Genomic DNA, 21,033 nt, shown 5'->3' on the forward strand with positions numbered 1-21,033 from the left:
GTCGGCCAAAACTAATTAAACCTCGTTTTATTGGGTCGGATGGAGTCAGTGCACCCGAATCCGATTTGAAATCACCTGGCAATAATAATACGTCACTGTCCCTCTCCACGTTTCTCCAACGAGAAGTCTCCACATCAGAATTCGTTGACCACGTTGATACAGCGGTAGGGGCCCTCGCGTCGTGCCGCTCCGATAAATATCCCCCGACGCCACCCCTACTCGTCTTCTTCGATCTCCTCCGCCTCGCGGAACGCCGATGGCGAACCAGGGCGAGTCCTCCTCCTCCTCGTCCGATCCGTGAGATCCTTATTTGCCTTTGATCTCTTTGGGTTTATGCTGGCCTCAGGGTTTCGATCTGATTCGTTTCTTTGTGCGTCTGGGAATCGTTGCAGAAAGGGGGCGAAGAAGGACTTCAGCACCGCGATTCTCGAGCGGAAGAAGGCCCCCAACCGTTTGATAGTTGACGAGGCCGTCAACGATGACAACTCGGTCGTCTCCTTGAACCCGAGACGATGGAAAAGCTGCAGCTTTTCCGTGGCGATACGGTCCTTCTGAAGGTGACAATGCTGAGTTTTTTTTACTGGGAGCTAGAAATCTTTGGAGTTATGGAGTCATCTGGGGAGGACTTGTTTACCATCGAGGAATTTCGGTGAAGTTTGGATTTTGTGTTGGAAGAAATTGGGCACGTCGATTGACTAGTTTTTCTTTTTCTTCTATAGCTTTGAATTTGTTCAGAAATACTGCTGGTGAAAATTAGGCACTTTCTTGAACATAGGCTCGGACTCGCATGTAGATTTCAATTCATTATGTATCATTTCTCTAATTGACATTTGAAAAATTGGTCTCTACCACATTTGTAAGAAGACCACTCTCTCTCCTTCAATATAAATAGCTTTAAAATTCTGATAATCACATTTGAGACAAGAAACAGCAGACATCCACAACTTTTGTATAACTGGGGAATTCTGAACCATGGATTTCATTTTAATGGGTTCACTTCCTTAATTGACTAAGTAAATGCTTTCTCGTCTTTGTTGCAATGATTTCAGGGGAAGAAGCGAAGAGATACAATTTGTATTGCGCTTCCTGATGACACTTGTGATGAACCTAAGATCAGGATGAATAAGGTTGTTAGGTCAAACCTTAGAGTGAGGCTCGGGGATGTGGTATGTGTGCATCAGTGTCAGGATGTGAAATATCAAAAGCGCGTGCATATACTTCCCGTAGATCATACAATTGAAGGCATTACAGGAAACTTGTTTGATGTTTATTTGAAGCGTAAGTTGTATTTTTTTTTTCTCCCACAAATTCTCTGGCTTACCTGGATCTAGTGTTTTTACTCTTTTATGGAAGGATACTTGGGCAGATATTTTGTTTATGAAATTATTTTGTGGGTAATGGTTCATTATCAATATATGTCTTAAAAGTTTCATGGGACCCATTGCCCTGTTATGAGATGGTGTTTCTTCTTTACTGGGAGATGTAAACTGTAATTTTGAAGTAACACGGTGTTTTTGGTGTTTCTTAGTTATTTAAAATGTAATCCTTTCCACTCTTGCATGTCAAAGTTTGGACAATTATGTCATGGTAACATAATAGGTCATTGGATTTTGAGTAGTTATGTTGACCAACTATTTGTTTCTTTCAAAGCCCTTCCTTTATGGTCAGTCTGTACTTCATTCACAACATTGGTTTGGAGCCTGCTGAGAAGATGCCTTCTTGTGTTGTCGTGACTGTGGGTGCTTATTGAAATATTGGTGGCAGCAAAATATTCAATTAGTTTTCTTTTTATTATCAATAAGGGCACAGGGTATGGCTTGTTTGTTGAAGGTTCCGTACACTAGACCAAGTTGGATACATGATTATCTGTTCCTTTTTCTTTTCCTCTTTTTATAAAGCCTAAGAATCCCATTGAGGGAAAACATTAACACAAAAGTGAGAAGCAAAAGTTAGGATATTATGGAATATTGTTTCTTTGGGGAGCCAAACACCCAACTGTCACGAACGGTCGTCGCGCACCCGCAACAACTCCGTTCAACGAACCGTTCGTCGCTCACACCCGCATGTACAGCTGCTTGACAGCATGTTTTCTCATGATTTTGGGTCATTTTGCTTGTAAATATGTAAGTTCGAACAAGCTGCAGCGTTGCAAAGCGATCGCTCACCGAACCGAGCAAAACAGCCCCAAAACAGCCCAAAACGGCTCCGTTTTCGCGTGCCGCGGGAGGTGAGCGGAGTGCTGCCTCCGCTCACCAAAATGTCAGCCATCTCAGCACCCAGGAACCCCCCGGGTGGCACATGGCTGGATGGGGCTTCGGTTATATACCGGGCGTTGAATACTCTTTCGCAAGTTCGCACGTGACCTTTACGGGAACTTGGTTTTGCGCCCGGGACCAGGTGAGCGGTTGTTTGTGGGCTTGCAGCTGTTCGTTCATCCTTGAAAGCCTTGTTTTTCTCCCTCTCCCTCTTTTCTCTTGTGCACACAAGGTGTTCGACGATTTGCTTGTAAAGCTTCCCTTTTCGCGAGACTTCGGGACTTGTCCGTTGCTCGTTCTTTCGATCTAACTTTCTTTCTCTTTTACAGGTCCTTCGGGACCTGCGAGAGGTTACAAAGTGGCTGATCCTTGCGGAGCAAGATCGCAAGGGCGAAGCGCGACTTAGGCAACGCAAGCTAAGTTCGCGTCTTTGCCACACGGGTGACTCGCGACTTAGGCAACGCAAGCTAAGTTCGAGTCTTTGGCTGCAAGGGTGCCTCACGCCTTAGGCAATTCCAGCTAAGGTCGTGACACAACGGCCCTAATTGAGGCAAGAGATGCTTCCGGCAGACCTTAGTTTGGTTGATATATTCTTCTGCTAGTTGATGCCTAATTTGAAAGCTTTGTTTGTCATTTACTATTAGTTTGGAAAAAGATGATAGTTTATACATCAATTTGTTCAGATTCTGGCTTAGCCAATCAAGCAAGAGGTGCTTTTTAATATGCCTATTGTATATATTGTTGGTGCTTTAAATAGTCTTAGGTCGGCATGCATTTTAGTTGTATCTATTTGAAGGAATATATCTTTTAAATTTTCAATTAGATTGTTCATATTCTGTTTGCTGAATTTAAACCGAGTGATATGGTCTATATCAAGCAATTGAAGAGGAGTTAAAGGAGGGGGAGATCAATGGTTTACAACTTGGGCCTTGAGGACATTATTCGATCATAAACTCAAGGCCTTTAGCTAGGATTTTCACAGTATGCTAATTTTGTCATTGGGTTAATTAATTTGTTGAGGAGTAGGTTGAGAAAGAAGTACATCTAATCAAAGAACGATAAGCGTTCCACAACTTCTGTCTTGAATTTGACTTTCTCAGGCAAAAGTTTCTGGCTGGATTAAGCTTGATCGCTAGTAATACAGCTAACTATAGATCTTTATTTCTAACTTTTTATGTTATTTGCAGAATATTGTTCTTTGTCTTCAAAATGGCTCTTTTGCATTCCATAGCCTTAGAAACCTGCTGTTTTTGTTTGTGTTCTGCATAATATTATCTCTTTTTCTTATGTGATTTTCAGCATACTTCTTGGAAGCATATCGCCCTGTTAGGAAAGGAGACCTCTTCCTTGTTAGGGGTGGGATGCGCAGTGTTGAGTTCAAGGTAACTGAAACTGACCCACCAGAATACTGTGTGGCTGCCCCCGATACTGAGATTTTCTGTGATGGAGACCCTATTAAAAGAGAGGATGAGGAACTGCTTGATGAGGTAGGGTATGATGATGTCGGTGGTGTTAGGAAGCAGATGGCACAAATTCGAGAATTGGTCGAGCTTCCCCTAAGACACCCTCAATTGTTCAAGTCCATCGGTGTAAAACCACCAAAAGGCATTTTGTTGTATGGACCTCCTGGCTCTGGTAAGACTCTGATTGCAAGAGCAGTAGCAAATGAAACTGGAGCATTTTTCTTCTGCATCAATGGTCCTGAAATTATGTCAAAGCTAGCTGGAGAGAGTGAAAGCAACCTTAGAAAGGCATTTGAAGAAGCAGAGAAGAATGCACCATTAATTATTTTCATCGACGAGATAGATTCCATTGCTCCTAAGAGGGAAAAAACCCATGGAGAAGTGGAGAGGCGTATCGTTTCTCAACTCTTGACTTTGATGGATGGTTTGAAGTCACGGTCCCATGTGATTGTAATTGGTGCAACAAATCGACCAAACAGCATTGACCCAGCTCTTAGAAGGTTTGGGAGCTTTGATAGGGAAATTGACATTGGGGTGCCAGACGAGGTTGGTCGCCTAGAAGTTCTTCGCATACATACCAAGAATATGAAACTAGCTGAAGATGTAAGATTGTTTATGAGAATGCTTTGTCTTTTTTATTATATTTTTTGTGCGTGCCCTGGTTTATGATGGTAGTTGACACATTTTCTATATGCAGGTTGATTTGGAAAGAATTGCCAAGGACACTCATGGGTATGTTGGGGCTGATCTGGCTGCCTTGTGCACCGAAGCTGCTCTTCAGTGCATACGTGAGAAAATGGATGTTATTGACTTGGAGGATGAATCTATAGATGCCGAGATTCTGAACTCTATGGCTGTTACAAATGAACATTTTAAAACTGCTCTTGGAACAAGCAACCCTTCTGCACTCCGGGAAACCGTAAATGCCATGTTCTTATTTTTTCCAACATATGCATTTCTGTTAGTAATTCTTGTTTAGTTGAAATACAATTTGTTATTTAGTTCCTGGAACCTGCATCCAGGTTGTGGAAGTGCCAAATGTTACTTGGGATGATATCGGTGGACTTGAAAATGTCAAGAGGGAACTGCAAGAGGTACTATGAAGGAACAATTGACACTTTTTTCTGGTACTCTTGGAAATTTCAACTAACTGCTTGGTCATGAATTTTCTTTTATTTATAGACCGTCCAATTTCCAGTTGAGCATCCAGAGAAGTTTGAAAAGTTTGGTATGTCAACTTCAAAGGGAGTCCTGTTCTATGGACCTCCAGGTTGCAGAAAAACTTTGTCGGCAGAGGCCATAGCCAACGAATGCCAAGCAAACTTAATCAGTGTCAAGGGTCCAGAATTTCTCACCATGTATTTGGCGAAAGCGAAGCAAATGTTTGAGAAATTTTCAATAAGGCTCGTCAATCTGCTCCATGTGTACTCTTTTTTGATGAGCTGGACTCGATTGCAACTCAGGTTTGTCCCAGCATATGTTTGATCGCCCTTCTTATCTATCACTATTATTTCATTTAACTACAATTTGTGCTATCACAGAGAGGGAGTCGTGTTGGGGATGCAGGAGGTGCTGCTGATAGAGTTCTCATTCAACTCCTGACTGAGATGGATGGCATGAGTGCTAAGGAAACTGTTTTTATAATTGGGGCAACAAACAGGCCTGACATTATTGATCCGGCATCGCTAAGGCCAGGCCGTCTTGATCAGTTAATCTACATTCCTCTGCCAGACGAGGCGTCACAGTGCCAAATTTTTAAAGCTTGGTTGAGGAAGTCCCCTGTTGCAAAAGATGTGGATCTGATGGCTCTTGCTAATTACACTCAAGGCTTCAGCGGCGCAGATATCACAGAAATTTGCCAACGAACATGTAAATGTGCAATCAGAGAAAACATTGAAAAGGTGAAACATTTTCCTCGGCACCGATGTGAGTTAGGTCCTACCATGGCTTCTCACTCTGTGTTCTCATTTCCTTCCGAGGACCAAGCCCTTTCCGGTCTTGTATACGGTCGCAGCAGGCCGTCTAGTTCTCTCTTGGCCCTTCATTTTTAATCCCTTAAGTGTCTACCTCTTTGTAGAATGTTGTTGTCCGTTACACTTTTACTAATCAAATCCATCATGATTTTGCATGTGTTTTTAAATGGTGTCCAGGATATAGAAAGGGAGCGGTGGAGGAGCGAGAATCCAGAAGCTATGGATGAAGATGATGCCGATGAAGTTGCAGAAATCAAAGCGGTTCACTTTGAGGAGTCGATGAAGTTTGCTCGGAGGAGCGTCAGCGATGCAGATATTCGAAAATATCAGGATTTCGCTCAGACTTTGCAGCAGTCTAGGGGATTTGGAAGCAAGTTCCGGTTCCCCGGCCGAGCATAGGCTGGGACTGCTGGCACTGACCACCCATTTGCCACATCAGGTGCTGGAGCTGACGATGATGATCTATATAATTAGTTTGTAGGACACGGTTCATATTCTGTGCTAATATTTCTCCTCGACTCTGATACTCATCATGGTACCTAGTTGGTTAAGTAATTGTTCCTAAGCTATAGACAAGGGACGGAAATCTGAGATGGAAAGATTATGATGTGATGCCACACTGCGTGTCCATCGTTGTCTATCGGAATTTGCTTTTGTAGCTTCCTTTGATGCATCTATCTATCTATCTGTTGCTCGAAATGCTTTCCCAGTTTCCAATAGTAACAGCCTCTTTGTATGTGTCATATGATTGATTTTGTGCAGTTAGAATCCGAGTCGAATGAGTTGATAGTCTCAGAATCTGATACATTTCCAGGTATGATTGTGCTGGTATCATCCAGATCATGTTCTTATTATGCTTTGCATGAGTGTGCGATTTTATTGCCTGTCATATTCTTTTGGGTCAGTCCAAATCTAATCAGCTATCTATTCATGCGCTCTCTCCGATCCTCTAGTTTCTTCTAGATCATGTACGAACGAATAGCTTCTGCTCGACCTTTTTCATCCCAAACAAGATATGAGTTAAATACTGAATTATTATAAATCAAGGGTGCAAAGAGACTAAACTTGAGAGTTTGATAAAATCATTTACATTCAGATCAAAGTGGATGTTAAAAATAAATAAATATATATATATGTACATATATAAATATATAAAATCAATACAAAAAAATTAATAATAATTTTTAGACACTGCAAGGAGGATTTAACAGGCAAAATTCCATGCAATAATAATTGGCGTGTCCATTGCAACACACTGAGCTAATGATAACGATGGTGATGGGTGAGTACAAAAGTCAAAGAGGATATGCTCGTGCCCCATTTGGCTCCTGTAATCGTATCGTGTTGAGCATTCACATTCCCTTTAATAATATTGTAAGTAGCATGCAAATGTCGTCAAGTGTATTATTATTATTATTATTATTATTATTATTATTATTATTCATCATACTACAATATACACACAGGTTTGTTTCTCCCTTTTTGTGTTTTCGATACTTGCATATACTCAATTCATTCCATCACGATAGCTGGTCAGCTTCCTAAACTGGACGTGAGATTGATGAGCTCAAAAACTCGGATAATCGAATGGAATTTGTGGCCATCTAATCTCCTTAGCTTTAAGCAAGAATGTATGTGGTACTCGCTGATCATGCTTACGATAAGTCGATTAGTTAATTAGTTAATCAGATTGTATCTATCTATCTATCTATCTATCTCTTTCCATAGTTTCTTTAAGTCGGATTCAAAAATAGATATGGTCTTTATTAATCAGATTTGAGAAAAAAAGTAAAATAGGTAGGCAGTCGTCGTATGAAATCCATGAACAGCTAGCTATTAATCAGATTCGAGGATAGAAAGGATGAAATCGGAGGTGCATGCCCCCTGGCGAGCGTTGGTTCTCGTAGAGCGTCCCCTACGAGAGTAGGCCCTGGAGATGATGAGAAAGAAAGAAAGAAAAGAAAAAGGATGCTTGTTGAAGCGTCTTCTAGAGGCGAGGCGGGGCGGTGCGGTGCGGTGCGGTGCGGTGCGGTTGGGAATCTGATGGGACTGCCGCCATCTTTCTCCTCCCTCCGGCCCTGCACACCAACTCCTCGTCCGCCCGGCACTTGGGCACTTTCGAACGTGCCTACCTTCTGCCCCCCCTCTTATCGTGAAAGCCTCTTCTACTTTTTTTGTCTTTCACTTATTGGATCACATTGTCTCAGTCAGAGCTGAGTTGCTGAAGTCGATCGACACATGTGGATTTTAATTAGGATTCTCTGTGGATATTTTGTCGACGATAGCCATCACCACCATAACAAGAGTGGTTTTTGAGCGTATATATACTCACGCTCACCTACGTACCATCAACAACACCCCCATTGCTATACTAAAATGACTCCACCGGAGATTATTCTTTTTCTTCGTATTTATCTGAAAATTTCTTCACGACAATACAAAAAAATTTGATCCATCTCACTAACCTGAACCGAATTTATTTATTTATTTATTTATTTATTTATTTTTTGGGTACCAAAGTTACTTTGAGAATAAGAATTTATGATCCATTTATGATCAATATTCAAAATCAAAACTTTTGATCATATCGAAGGTGGACGGTGCATCAGCTCATCGATCACAAAAGCCACGACATAATGGGAAGTCGATCATGTTAGTTAGAGACCAATACATCTCCATGTCTTTTAGGCTATACTATCGTTAAAAAGACTAGTTTTGTCATCAAAATTATCTCCTATCGTTAGACTCAAAGATTGAAACATATGACCTCATTGGATTTCACATTCGTTAGGGTCCCAAAGCTACTGGAATATTAATTAGACCCTTTTTTTTATTTAGATAAGGAGCTAGCTTAGGAGAGCTAGGATCTCTTTACAAAAAGTGATAAAGTTATGCATCTAGTATTTAAGAGAGAGAGAGAGAGAGAGAGAGAGAGAGAGATATATATATATATATATATATATATATATATATATATATATACATATATATATATGTATATACATATATATATATATATACATAAGATATTATTATTATTATTATTATTATTATTATTATTTTTTTTGGGGTGGGGGGAGAGGGGGGAGATTTTGAAACTCTTGTCCTATAGATTAATAAGATAAGAGTTGTAAATAGGATTTTATTGATTTAAGATATGAGTTTTCGATAAATTGATTAGATAGAGCTTTAGTTAATTTAAATTAGAGATAAAAAAATATCATATTTGTTTAAGTCGTGATTTAATCAAAGTCCAAGATTATTTTGAGAAGTTAATTATAGTTTTTCTTTTTATTTTTTTATTTTCACCTCGGGTATTTTTTTTTCCTTCTTCGTTTTAGATCCTAAGCTAGTAGTACTCTATTATTATTATTATTTGAGAAAGGATTATGCTAAATATATGATTCTCCCTATTCTCACATGAGGTTCAGAGATTGAAATAGGATAGATAATTAACGAATAAAAGTCTTTTATTACGAAACCTCTCTATCTGTAACTCTTTTGTCACATATGATTTAACAATATCTACCATCTTTCTTTCTCGAGAAATATTACGATAGGAGCTCATCATATAATGTGCTTCTCTCAAAGGCAATTTTTTTTGTTACTTTTAATTCATTTTACAAGCGGTCGGGATTGATGAGAAAATTATGAAGAATCATTCCAAATAAGAAGAACTGCATGCAGGACTAAGTAACACAAAATGTGGCATCCCATATTACTGAGCCATAAAAAAAAATGATTAAGTTGCATAAGTATTCTCAATATCAAATTTTAATTTTAGATTTATGAATAGTCTTTTTATGTTTATACTAATTTTCCCTAGATGTGCTTAACATAACTATGTAATTTGCATATCACAGAATCACTAATCTATTGCCTACATTATGTAAGAAATAGGATTATATATATATATATATATATATATATATATATATATATATATATATATATATATATATATATATCTAGAGAGAGAGAGTATCTTATGATGATGAGCTTGAAAAACTTTAAAGACAAATGACATGTTGTTGCAAGTACATGAATATGCGTCCATAAGTATAAATTTATTTTAATTTAGGTCTTTACTGATTGATGATTAAGTGCAAAAAAGTAGTAGTAGAGTGCCGAGTGTCCTTTGGGGGGAGTACAACGATAGCCCGTATCGACGGGATGACATCCTAATATATTATTTTTCTTATCATAAAAATAAATAATGTGATCCATACATACATAAACACAAATCTACCACTTGTGATCTTTATTACAACATGTACGAGCAAGGTTTGGATTGAATCCTTGAAAGAACGTAGGAAGACATCACCCGATAACTCACTCTCCATACATGAATGAATCTTGAAAACCCATTTGAATTGCACTAACATGAATGTTCAGAAGCTTCGAGTTTTTGATCCAAGGGGAATTCAGATCCTCTCCTGCATGATTGAGAGATGCATACATTGTCGCCCTAGTTTGCTGAATCCAATCAAATATCTTGGGCTAAATTTGTAGTCTTTATATGTGGCATCAACCCCTGGATCAAGAACATCGAGGTTACAGTGATCAGAACACACAAAAACCAAAGGTTCAAGTGTCTCTGTCTATGGAGGAGGAGGAGGAGGAGGAGGAAGAGAATCTGCATAAGATCACAGGAAGCTGGATTCCTGCTGCAGAACCAGGAGTGTGTTCTCCCAGCATCAAACAGCGAGCTTGAACAAGGACGGAGTACATAACTGGTGGTTTCGGTGCAAGGAACAAGGATGGAAGTCCGATATCGGAACCATGCATGAGTAGGAGAGAGCATGGCGGCTTCATGGTAGGTCGGTTGGTTCGTCATCTTCTTCCTCGTTGGACCGTTCTTTGTGTTCTCGTGCTTCCCCACCCTTGTTCATGATATGTTGTTTGTGAGATTATGCTGAAGCCAACAACAACTGAGCCGGAAAGAGGGTGAATGAAACCCTTGGGAGTTGTGATGGCATGATTGGTGGCCTGAAAGCATGGAAACGGCGGAACGGATGTGCTTCTTCTGTATATGCATGCATCAGAGGTATCGGATACTGTTCATATCAGTTTCTTGTTGGTGCGAAGACGATCGCTGACACAAGAGTGGAGTAGTAAGAGATTTCCAAGTCCCCAAACATCAGCCTAGTTACATACAAGTATTACAGCCTTGGCTTATTCTGTGCCTGCGACGACGCCGCGCTCGATCGTCACTTCTTCTTGCAGCCCTTCTCCTTCTCGGCGAACTCGAGCATCTCGTCGAGCACCTTGTCGTCCAAGCACTCCAGCTCGATGACCTGCTTGCCGCCGCCGCGCGACGAGCCGGCGGCGTAGGCGCGGGCGTCGGCGGGGAAGTTGAGCACCGCGAGGGAGCCCCGCATGGACAAGGCGGCCCGATCGTACGCCCGCGCGGCCTCCTCCGCGGTGTCGAACGTGCCCAGCCACACGCGAGCGCCGTGCTGCGTCGAGTCGCGGATCTCCGCCGCGTACTTCCCCCACGGCCGGCGCCGCACCCCGCGGTACCGCGTCTGCTCGCCGTCCTTGTCTCCCCCTCCTGCTGCTCCTGAGTCCGCCATGGGAGTCGATAGCCACTAGTGCAGCTCGCTTACTCCTCGTCCCCCCGCGCCAGGGATTTAACCCCGGTGGCGCGATTCTCCATGTGCGATGAGGAGAAAGGAAAGAGGGAATAGAATTGGATTTGGTCTCACGACCCATTTGTTTACTCCAAATTCTCTCATTAGTTTAATGAAGCAAGCTCGTACGTCGACGCTGGAGCAGGGCTCGATTCACGCACTGCCATGGCCAGCACCTAGCAAGGCAATTCGTCAAACACTAATGTGTGTGTGTGTGTGTGTGAGAGAGAGAGAGAGAGAGAGAGTTGCCCCTTGGCCTCGTGAGGTCACGGAGGTGACGCAGAGAACACTCGATTTGCTGATGTCCGTGTTACCATGTTCCCTGCAAAAGCGATACTAATCCTCCAATATATACACAAAGAAACCAAAGGAATGGAGATTAAATTATATATATATATATATATATATATATATATATATATATATATATATATATATATATATAATAGTAGGATATCTTATCTTATCCCCTAAAATTTTCGTTACATAGTCAGAACACAAGATGCCAACATTTCGACAGAAATTATAATTAATTGTGTAGCTCAAAGGGACACTAATTTTAAGTGGGATGCATAATGTAACTTTCTTTTGTTTTTCTTTGTCTTTTTTTGTTTGTTTGTTTGTTTGTTTTTGTGTGTGTGGTGTTGAGGATGTCCTTTCGTTTCTTGTCAAGTGCAGTTACAGATGACAGCATTTTACATTATAATATATATATAAATATAAAAATACTTACTATAATCAAAATATAAGATAATTACTAGTTGATGGGATGAGATGGGATGGGATGGGATAGAAGGATACCATAAATAGGAATCTAAATTATTTTTAATCAAGCAGACAACCGTTTACAAAGCTCAATCAATCCCAAATAATTGGAATTTTAGGGTTTATTTATTTGTCATGGTTAAAATATTAAATATTATTTGCTCAAAAGATGAGAGTTTTGCAAATCAAGGCTGGCATCTGGAGAAAAAAACACAAAGGGCGGCCATATAGTTACGTAGAGTTTGAATGGATAAAGTAATTTAGTCCCATATTAGTTGAGGAGTATGAGAATCAAATGGTTCATAAGTCCGTCGGATCTTCTTTATCTTCAAAGATGTCTTTTGGAATTATAAGTTTCAAAAGAACAAAACCACTTAGGCTTGATCCTTATCATCCAAAACGAAAAATTCCTCGTATACCTATAAGCTACATTAAGACCGACCAAGTGGTCCCTTATCAGGACGCCATCCATCCATTTTTTTTACTTGTCCATTTTTGTGAATAACAAATTTATGTTTTTTTTTTTTTTTTTTCTTTTTGTTGACATCCATCACGATTGTTGCAATCGAGTTGGAATTCTTCAAGCATTCCACCAATAAATAGCCATCATTCTGCATTCATTATTGGTCAACCAAGTGACGACAAATAATAAATGGTCATCCAGCCGCGGAAGGCCATTGCCATCTTCTTCTCCACCTCCACCTTCCAAACACTCCCAGCATTCCCCTCCCTGCTTCAAGCATGCCGCTCGCTCGAGGACCTCCAGTCCGTGCACGCCACCATGCTCAAGCGCCGCGCTCTTCGCGACTCCTTCTTGATCAACCAGTTCCTCGCCGCATGCTCTCGGCTGCACCTCATCGATTATGCCCTCCGGGCCTTCGTCCAAATGTCTGACCCGAACGTCTTCGTCTACAATGCCGTCGTGGGTGGCCTCCTTCGGCAGTCTGAATCGTCCACGGCCCTCGAGTTGTACGTTGGCATGTTGAGGTCCGACGTGCTCCCTGATGGATGCACTTTCTCGCACATAGTTAAGGCTTGTGCTCGGTCATCGGCTACTGAGCTCGGCCAAGCAGTTCATGGACAGATCGTGAAAATGGGCTTCGGAACCCACCTCTTACTCCAGACTGCACTCACGGACTTTTACTCCAGTTCCGACAAGATAAATGAATCGAGCAGGTTGTTCGACGAAATGTCTGAGAGAGATGTTGTCTCGTGGACGGTGATGATTCTGGGCCATGCCCGTCTTGGCGACTTGGCCTCGGCCAGGAGGCTCTTTGACGAAATGCCCGATAGAAGCATAGTCTCATGGAATACATTGATCGCTGGGTATGGAAGGTCAGGGGATGTTGAGTCTGCCGTTTCTCTGTTCGACGAGATGCCCGAGAAGAGCTTGGTCTCATGGACCACGATGATCTCTTGTTACTCCCAGAACAAGTGGTACAAAGAGGCAATAAAAACCTTTCACAGTATGAAGGCCACAGGAGTCAGACCTGACCGAGTGGCCATGGCTACCGTGATCTCAGCCTGTGCTCATCTCGGAGCTCTCGACTTGGGGAGAGAATTGCACCTATATGTGATGCTCGATGGGTTTGATCTTGGTGTACACTTGGGATCAGCACTGATTGATATGTATGCAAAATGCGGGAGTGCAGAGAGAGCACTGGTTATCTTTTACAAGCTGGAAGAGAAGAACATATTCTGTTGGAATTCGGTCATCCAAGGGCTAGCGATCCATGGATGCGGGAGGGGTGCGATAACCATGTTCCACAAGATGAATGAGGAAGGCAAAACTCAACCAAATGGTATCACTTTCGTCAGCATTCTCAGCGCGTGCAATCATGCAGGGCTGGTGGAAGAATCACGAATGATGTTTTCCAGCATGATCAAGAACTACTTAATACGTCCTGAGCGGGAGCATTACGGATGCATGGTCGATCTTCTAGGGCGTGCCGGCCACTTAGTAGAAGCATTGAATTTGATCAGGAGCATGCCAATGGCACCCAACGCCGCAATCTGGTCAGCTTTACTTTCTGGTTGTAGAATACATCGAAACATGGAGGTAGCTGAGATTGCTGCAGAGAAGCTGCTTGTACTGGAACCAGAGCACAGTGCACATTATATGCTTCTGGTTAACATGCATGCTGAAGCTAAAGCATGGGAGAAGGTTGGGACGGTGAGGGGGATGTTGGAGGAGAAGGGAGTGCAGAAGAGGGCACCTGGGTGCAGCTGGATTGAGATTGATGGGGTGGTGCAAGAGTTTGCTGCTTGTGATATGATTCATCTCTCATCGGAGATTTGCTCGGTGCTGCATGAGTTGGATGGACAGCTGAAACTTGCAGGGTGTTCGCTAGAGTTGGGCATTAGTTCAATGCTGTGACTTTATGTGCAAAAGCACAAAGGATGTATGTTGTGTATACAGATTTGTTTGCAAACACATAGTGATTCAGTAGCCCTTTGTGTTGTTTGAAGTGAAATTAGCACTTGTTGGTGTTGTTGGCAGCTGCAGTTCACAGGATGTGTGTTCACCAGAGTTGGACATTAGTTTAATGCTGAGATTTTTATGTGCGAAAGCACAAAGGAGGCATGTTAGTGTGCAAATTTGTTTGCAAACACTAAAGTGATTTAGCAGCACAATGTACTGTTTGGAGTGCGACTTTCATGTGAGAAATGTTTAGCAGGGGTGAAAGTGACTTGCAGGGTTCACCAGAGTTGGGCATCGCTCCATTGCTGACTTTCATGTGAGAAATGTTTGTGTATGCAGATTTGTTTGCAAAGACTGAAGTGATTAGCAGAGCTGAAAGTTGCAGTATGTTCACAAGAGTTGGGAACTATTCTGTGATCTCCATTGGCAAAAGGGCAAAGGATGTAATTGTTTACAAAGACTAAAGTGATTTAGCTGCACATTGTATTATTTGAAGTGCAATTTGTGCAAGAAATACTTCTTGGTATTCTGACCAGCTGAAACTTGCAGGTTGTGATTAGTTCAACGCCGTGACATTCAAGTGCAAAAGCACAAAGGAGAATTGTGTCTACAAGCTTTTTTGCAAAGACTCAAATTGATTTAGCGGCACATTTGTCTTGTCTGAATTGCAATTTGTGCAAGTAATACTTTCTTGGTGTTATAGGAAGCTGAAACTTGCAGGGTTTCTTAATTCAATGTTGCGACTTCCATGTATAAAATGCCAAAGGCGAAATAATGTTGTATATACAAAGTTTGTTTACAAAGACGAATGATTTACCGGCACATTGTTTTGTTTAAAGTGCAGTTTGTGCAATTAATACTTTGTGTTATGCTAATCCACCCTATTATGAGTTTAAATTATATTGTGTCAGATTAAACTTTGCTTAAGATGTAAAATATTATTTGTTTGTGAGAATAAAAATATTGATTAAAAAAGAAATACATTAACAGTGAGCTAGCCCAAACAATTTGATCATTTTTTGCAATATTACATCTTAGTTATCCACATCTGTAAGTTGTAATAACCCAACTATTAGGAATTCATTATAAGAGCCATATCCTATTATTTAGCTTTCTTAAAGGTAGCATCATAAGAATAAGTAATCTATTGTTTTCTCTTATTACCATTGAAGTTTTTTTTTAGATCTTCCTGTATCCGAAACCAATTGCTTTGCTTTTACATCCACAAATAAATTGTCTATTGGAGCAATATGGAATTTGCACTATTGTTTTAGTTAACAGAAATAAATGTAATATTTGGTACAATAGCACTGGCCTCCATGGTAGATGGTAGGAAAGAGAGAAAGATATAGGAGGGAGTGGGAACAAGCAATGTAGGATTTGCAACCATTTATCGATAAAAAAAAATTAAAATAAAAAATTGAATGATATAAGAGAGAAATTAACATTGAATAAAATATAATCAGATAAATTTTTAATAGAGGATTTGAAGTATTTTAACCATTTATTGAATCAAACTGATTCAAAAAATTCAGATAAGTTTTTAATAGAGGATTTGAAGTATTTTAACCATTTATTGTTTCAAACTGATTCAAAAAATTAAAATAAAATCGAATGATATAAGAGAAAAAAATTAACATTGAAAAAAAAAAATCAAATAAATTTTTAACGGAGGGATGTCCTCTGACAAAAATGTGCACATCTTGACTTGACTTGGCGAACCACGTCACGTCATACTCTGAAGCAATCCAAGCCGTAAGAAGAGAAAACGTATGGCTGAGATTTGAGGGGAGGGAGTGCGAAGGTTTGACGACACCAGTTAGACGTGGGGCCACTCGATCGCTGCACTTTTACTCCTCTTCAAACCCTCAGCCGCGGGGCAATGGCGGCGGCCTACGGCTGGTGAGCGGCCGCTGAGGCTGCGAGCCTGCGTTTCTTAGGTCTTCTTTTCTCTTCTCCCCGTTCAAGTGATGCCCCCAAACCGCTGCTTTCGTCTCACATCGTCAGCGTGGAATCAGGTTTTTGCCTACGGTGTTCTCTCTACTAACACCTCTCTAGGTTCTCGCTGTTAAATCTCGTCCGAGTGCACGATACAAGTGCCTTCTGTCGCTCTTTCTTTGCTTCCGATTGTGTTTTTCATTCAAGCTTGATGGGTGTTTGTTCGATTGCCCGAGTGAAAGGTTTTGGAGGCCTGGTCTATGAGTAGAAACGGGTTAGTACTTTTCCATGGCGTCTTTGTTGAAAAAATTCGATCTTGGAGGCCCTACTCTTCCGCCTTGGCATTGTCGTCGTGTCTTCATGACCAATTCTTTTCCTCAGAGCAACTCTTAGAATTGGCCGCCATCGGTGAGAGCAAGAAAAAATCTGAATTTTACAACAATAGAGGTCGGAGTATTTTTCCCTTCGTCTCCTTTGTAGTGAGTACTTTGAACTGGGAAGTGGCGAGGAAGATGAGCTTCTCCATAGCAGTGAACAGGTTTGGCTTATCCCAATCGTTGGAATCTTTTGCAGTGCTAATCCATACGTTCTTGTCAGCTGGGATGCATAAGGAGGTCAAGCATTTGCTACGAGATATAGCAGAATACAATAGGAATGTTGGCTCCAACATGCTCGAATTGCTTTCACCATTAGTAAGTCTTTTGGATGGTGCCATGAGATCACAAGCGTATGAATCTTTAATATATATATTTGCAGAGGCCTCGATGTTTGAAGATGCCCTTGAGACATTTTTAGAGGCTAAGCAAGTTGCACTACAACTCTCTATTCAGTCATGCAATTTCTTGCTTCAATGTTTGGTTGAGAGGAAGATGATAGGGTATGCTAGAAGCTTATTTCAGGCATTGAAGAATTCGGGCCCTTCTCCCAATGTCTACACTTACTCTATCATGATGGGTTTATATGCTACAGGGGACATCTTATATTTGGATGAAGCTAAGGAGATTCTTTTGGATATGGAAAAGGTAGGAGTGAGGCCAAATGCAGTGACTTATGCTACTTACATTCGTGGACTTTGTAGCGCCGGGTATGTGGAGCCTGCGTTGGGCTTTCTACAGGACTTGCTGCACAAATGTCTCCCATTGAATGCTTATTGTTTCAATGCTGTTATTCATGGTTTTTGCCAGGAAGGACGGCCCTTAGAGTCACTGAAGGTTTTAGATGAAATGAAAGGATGTGGATTCCCACCTGATGTGCACAGCTATTCAATACTAATAGATGGGTTTTGCAAGCAAGGTGATGTTTCGAAGGGCTACGATTTGATTGTTGAAATGGTAAACTGTGGAACTATGCCCACCATGGTTAGTTATAGCTCACTCTTATATGGAATATGTAGGATTGGAGAAGTGAACGTGGCACTAAATTTGTTCCATGAGCTTAGGCGTCAAGGTTACAGGCATGACCAAATCTCTTATAGCATTCTTCTTGACGGGTACTGTCAGCATGGGGATCTGGATGGTGCTTGTGCTCTTTGGGAGGATATGATCAAAAATAATTTTGTTCCTGATGTTTATAACTATACCAGCCTTATTTATGGCTTCTGTAGACATGGACATTTGAAGGAAGCTTTAGCACAATTCCAAGTTATGATTAAAACAGGGATAATGCCGAATATTGTTACTTGCACTGTCCTAGTTGATGGATTCTTCAGAGAGAATTACGTAGACCAAGCTTTAATGTTCTTGAATGAAGTTCGTGGCATGGGAATCACCCCCAACTTGTGCATGTACGGAGTCATCATCAATGGCTTGTGCAAAGGGCGGATGTTTGAAAAGGCTTGGGTAGTTTTTGGAGATATGATAAAGAGAGGGCTTCGTCCTGATGTTGTTATTTATAGTACCCTTGTTGAAGGTTTTGCCAAAATGTTAAACATGGAAGAAGCTTTTAAGGTGTATGCTAAAATGTCAAAGCAGGGTGTCACACCCAACATATTTACATATACAAGCCTCATAAATGGGCTCTGCAATGATGGGAGGATGCCTGAAGCTTTGAATTTGTTTGAGGAAATGGTTCAACGGGGCGTGATGCCTGACAGGATTGCATTCACGTCACTGATTGCTAATTTCTGTAAATGTAAGAATATGAATAAGGCTTTGGAATGGTTTAATAAAATGATGCAGAGTGGTTTGCCTCCAGATGTGTTTACATATACCTGTCTTATATATGGATATAGCAAGTTGCTTTCGATGGACATTGCAGTTTCACTGATGGATGAAATGTTAAGAATTGGTCTAAGACCTAATTTAGTAACTTATACTGCTTTAATTTCTGGTTATTGCAAGATTGGAGAAAGGAAAAAAGCTTATGAGTTGTATAACATAATGCTAAAGCAAGGTATATTACCAGATATGTTGGCTTGTCGTTCACTTGGTTTAGATTGTTGGGAGGAGAAAACTTGAAAGCAGCATTTGCACAATTATGATTTTCAACGGCCACTAACTGGTCACCTTCGTCTCTGGCTGCTATACCCCTGGTAGGCAAGGTAAGAGTTGTAAATAGCTGTCATTTCTCTTGAGCTTGTCGAGATCACAACCGGAGCCATAAGGTCTTCCATTATTTCAGATTTGGTGTGGTAAATATGTTTGATGACCTAGGCATAGCTCTAGGTAGATCTTTTGGTTCACAACCATGGACAGCATAGAGGCATGACTAAATTGAAATAAAGAATGAAACTTCCTTTTGAGAACTCTTTTCTTTGGGAGACAGTTCTATCAGTGAATACCAGTCAAAATTACTTAAAACTATATTTTGTGGATGTGTTTAATATTTCAGCCCTGTGTTCTCTTATACTCCTTAATTTGCAGGGACTATTGGGGAGCTGAATGAAGAATCCATATGCAGAGTTACCCCCATCTCTCTCACACTTCTCTCTTACTGCCAATTTGATGATTGTGGATGATGCCAAACATGTACCCCCATCTGAATGAAGAAGAAATCATAAGAAGGTAAGAAGAAATCATCAGACTTGAATTTATATGGATTTTAACTAGTCTTTCTCTTTTATTGATCAGGTAATCATGAGGTGACTGTATAAGTTGAAGTTCTTCTGTCATGCTCGCCAGAAGACTTTACACTTTTCCCTTAGCGTGTCCTTTTGATCATCTCTGCATTCAAACAGCCAGAAATCGACCTCTAAGACTTTGGCCTCCATTCATCATCCATACAAGTGACCTGATGTTGTGAGGCCTTGATGGAGACACGGCTAATCAGATTGTTAATTGAGACGTTCGCAGATTGATTTTGCTGGAGGAGGCTGGCTTCTGATACGGTGTCATCACGGCTCCCCCAGGACCACATACTAGATTTCTGGATTCTCGGAACTCTGAATTTGGAAATGTGATCTTCATGATATCAAAGAACAGCAGGACCTGGTGCTTCTCTGCTTCACATCTCACCTGCATTAGGAGGAGAAAACAATCAGACCATTGTCCACAACGCCTAATGGGATTTAGCTGGAAATGTGATCTTCATGATATCAAAGAACAGCAGGACCTGGAGCTTCTCTGCTTCACATCTCACCTGCATTAGGTGGAGAAAACAATCAGACCATTGTCCACAACGCCTCATGGGATTTAGTTTCTCCATTTTATTTTTTAAGATATTAGTTTCCTATAATTGTATGATTTCGTTTCTCCATTTATCAAATTTGTACTCTTGTAAATTATATAAGTTCCTCAATCAAATAAAGAAGAAGAATTCCTTTATAAGAGTATCCGATATAAGGCTAAAAGTTATTTTCTTCATTGCCCAAAACAATCTTTCTTCCTCTGTTCAATGTTATGCATGTTTATATCTACAGTAAAAGAGATTTGGGAGACTGTGAAATACATTTTCAAATGTCAAAGATGTTACTCACATTTAAGAGATTAAAACAAAGGATTGTAGCTTCATCTTGATTATTCCCAAGATGTTAAGATGAAGTGTAGCGAAGGTAATTGTTGAAAAAGAGAAGTTTTTTTAACTTTTTAGCTGGGCTTAACATAGATTATGATAAGCATGTATTTAAATATATGAAATCATTTGCCAAACTCTTCTGGGAGAATATTTTATTTGTGAAAAAAATAGAAATATTATTTTGTACAAATAAATAAAATTTATTCTTAGGATATGGAGTAGACGGTTCCATTTGATAAGCTATGGTAGAATGACAAAAATCGAAGATGCTAGCTAAGATTTTTCTTTGGTTTTATCAATTATTATGGATGTTTCATTTTGAAATACTCCAAACATGTAACTCGACTTATGAAGTTGTTAAAGAAATAATAGTCTTGAAGGTGGTTAGAAAAGTATGAACCTTTTAAAATTTATATGAATGCTTTATATTTTACTATTGAAAGAATTATTATATAGAGAGTCAACTGATGGCTTAGGAGAGCTATAAGTTCAATAAGATTAAGTTATAATATCCTGTGCGTAAGAAGAAGATGACATTAGTGGTTTACAGTATTTGAGTATGGAGACTTTAACTTTTCAAAACGTGATTTGTGTTGATGATGATCACGTTAAGTTATTTTTAGACTCAGAAAA

The 21,033-nt window shown here is 40.4% G+C and overlaps 3 protein-coding genes and 1 pseudogene across 6 annotated transcripts; 3 read left to right on the forward strand and 1 right to left on the reverse strand.

Moving 5' to 3' along the window:
- Window positions 1-180: 180 nt before the first annotated feature.
- LOC135634377 (cell division cycle protein 48 homolog) lies at window positions 181-6,413 on the forward strand (annotated as a pseudogene).
- A 4,143-nt stretch (window positions 6,414-10,556) lies between these two features.
- On the reverse strand, window positions 10,557-11,510 carry LOC135633097 (ethylene-responsive transcription factor 14-like). Its single transcript, XM_065142181.1, has one exon. The coding sequence runs from the start codon at window positions 11,265-11,267 to the stop codon at window positions 10,902-10,904; it is 366 nt and encodes a 121-aa protein (XP_064998253.1). The 5' UTR covers window positions 11,268-11,510; the 3' UTR covers window positions 10,557-10,901.
- Window positions 11,511-12,641: 1,131 nt separating this feature from the next.
- LOC135634161 (pentatricopeptide repeat-containing protein At1g06143-like) lies at window positions 12,642-15,333 on the forward strand. The gene has a single exon (XM_065144420.1). It carries the CDS (start codon window positions 12,742-12,744, stop codon window positions 14,464-14,466), a length of 1,725 nt encoding a protein of 574 aa, XP_065000492.1. The 5' UTR covers window positions 12,642-12,741; the 3' UTR covers window positions 14,467-15,333.
- A 1,018-nt stretch (window positions 15,334-16,351) lies between these two features.
- LOC103977417 (protein Rf1, mitochondrial) lies at window positions 16,352-20,213 on the forward strand. Of its 4 annotated transcripts, XM_018822763.2 has the most exons (4): window positions 16,353-16,723; window positions 16,831-18,988; window positions 19,311-19,451; window positions 19,518-20,213. In XM_018822763.2, exon 2 carries the CDS (start codon window positions 16,962-16,964, stop codon window positions 18,903-18,905), a length of 1,944 nt encoding a protein of 647 aa, XP_018678308.2. In that variant the 5' UTR covers window positions 16,353-16,723; window positions 16,831-16,961; the 3' UTR covers window positions 18,906-18,988; window positions 19,311-19,451; window positions 19,518-20,213. The 4 variants fall into 4 exon arrangements, with proteins under 4 accessions (XP_065000493.1, XP_018678308.2, XP_018678306.2 ...); XM_065144421.1 differs by having other exon boundaries at window positions 16,352-18,979; XM_018822761.2 differs by having other exon boundaries at window positions 16,353-18,988.
- The last annotated feature ends 820 nt before the right edge of the window (window positions 20,214-21,033 follow it).

This window comes from Musa acuminata, chromosome BXJ3-3 (genome assembly GCF_036884655.1).
Source record: "Musa acuminata AAA Group cultivar baxijiao chromosome BXJ3-3, Cavendish_Baxijiao_AAA, whole genome shotgun sequence".
Classification (NCBI taxonomy): domain Eukaryota; kingdom Viridiplantae; phylum Streptophyta; class Magnoliopsida; order Zingiberales; family Musaceae; genus Musa; species Musa acuminata.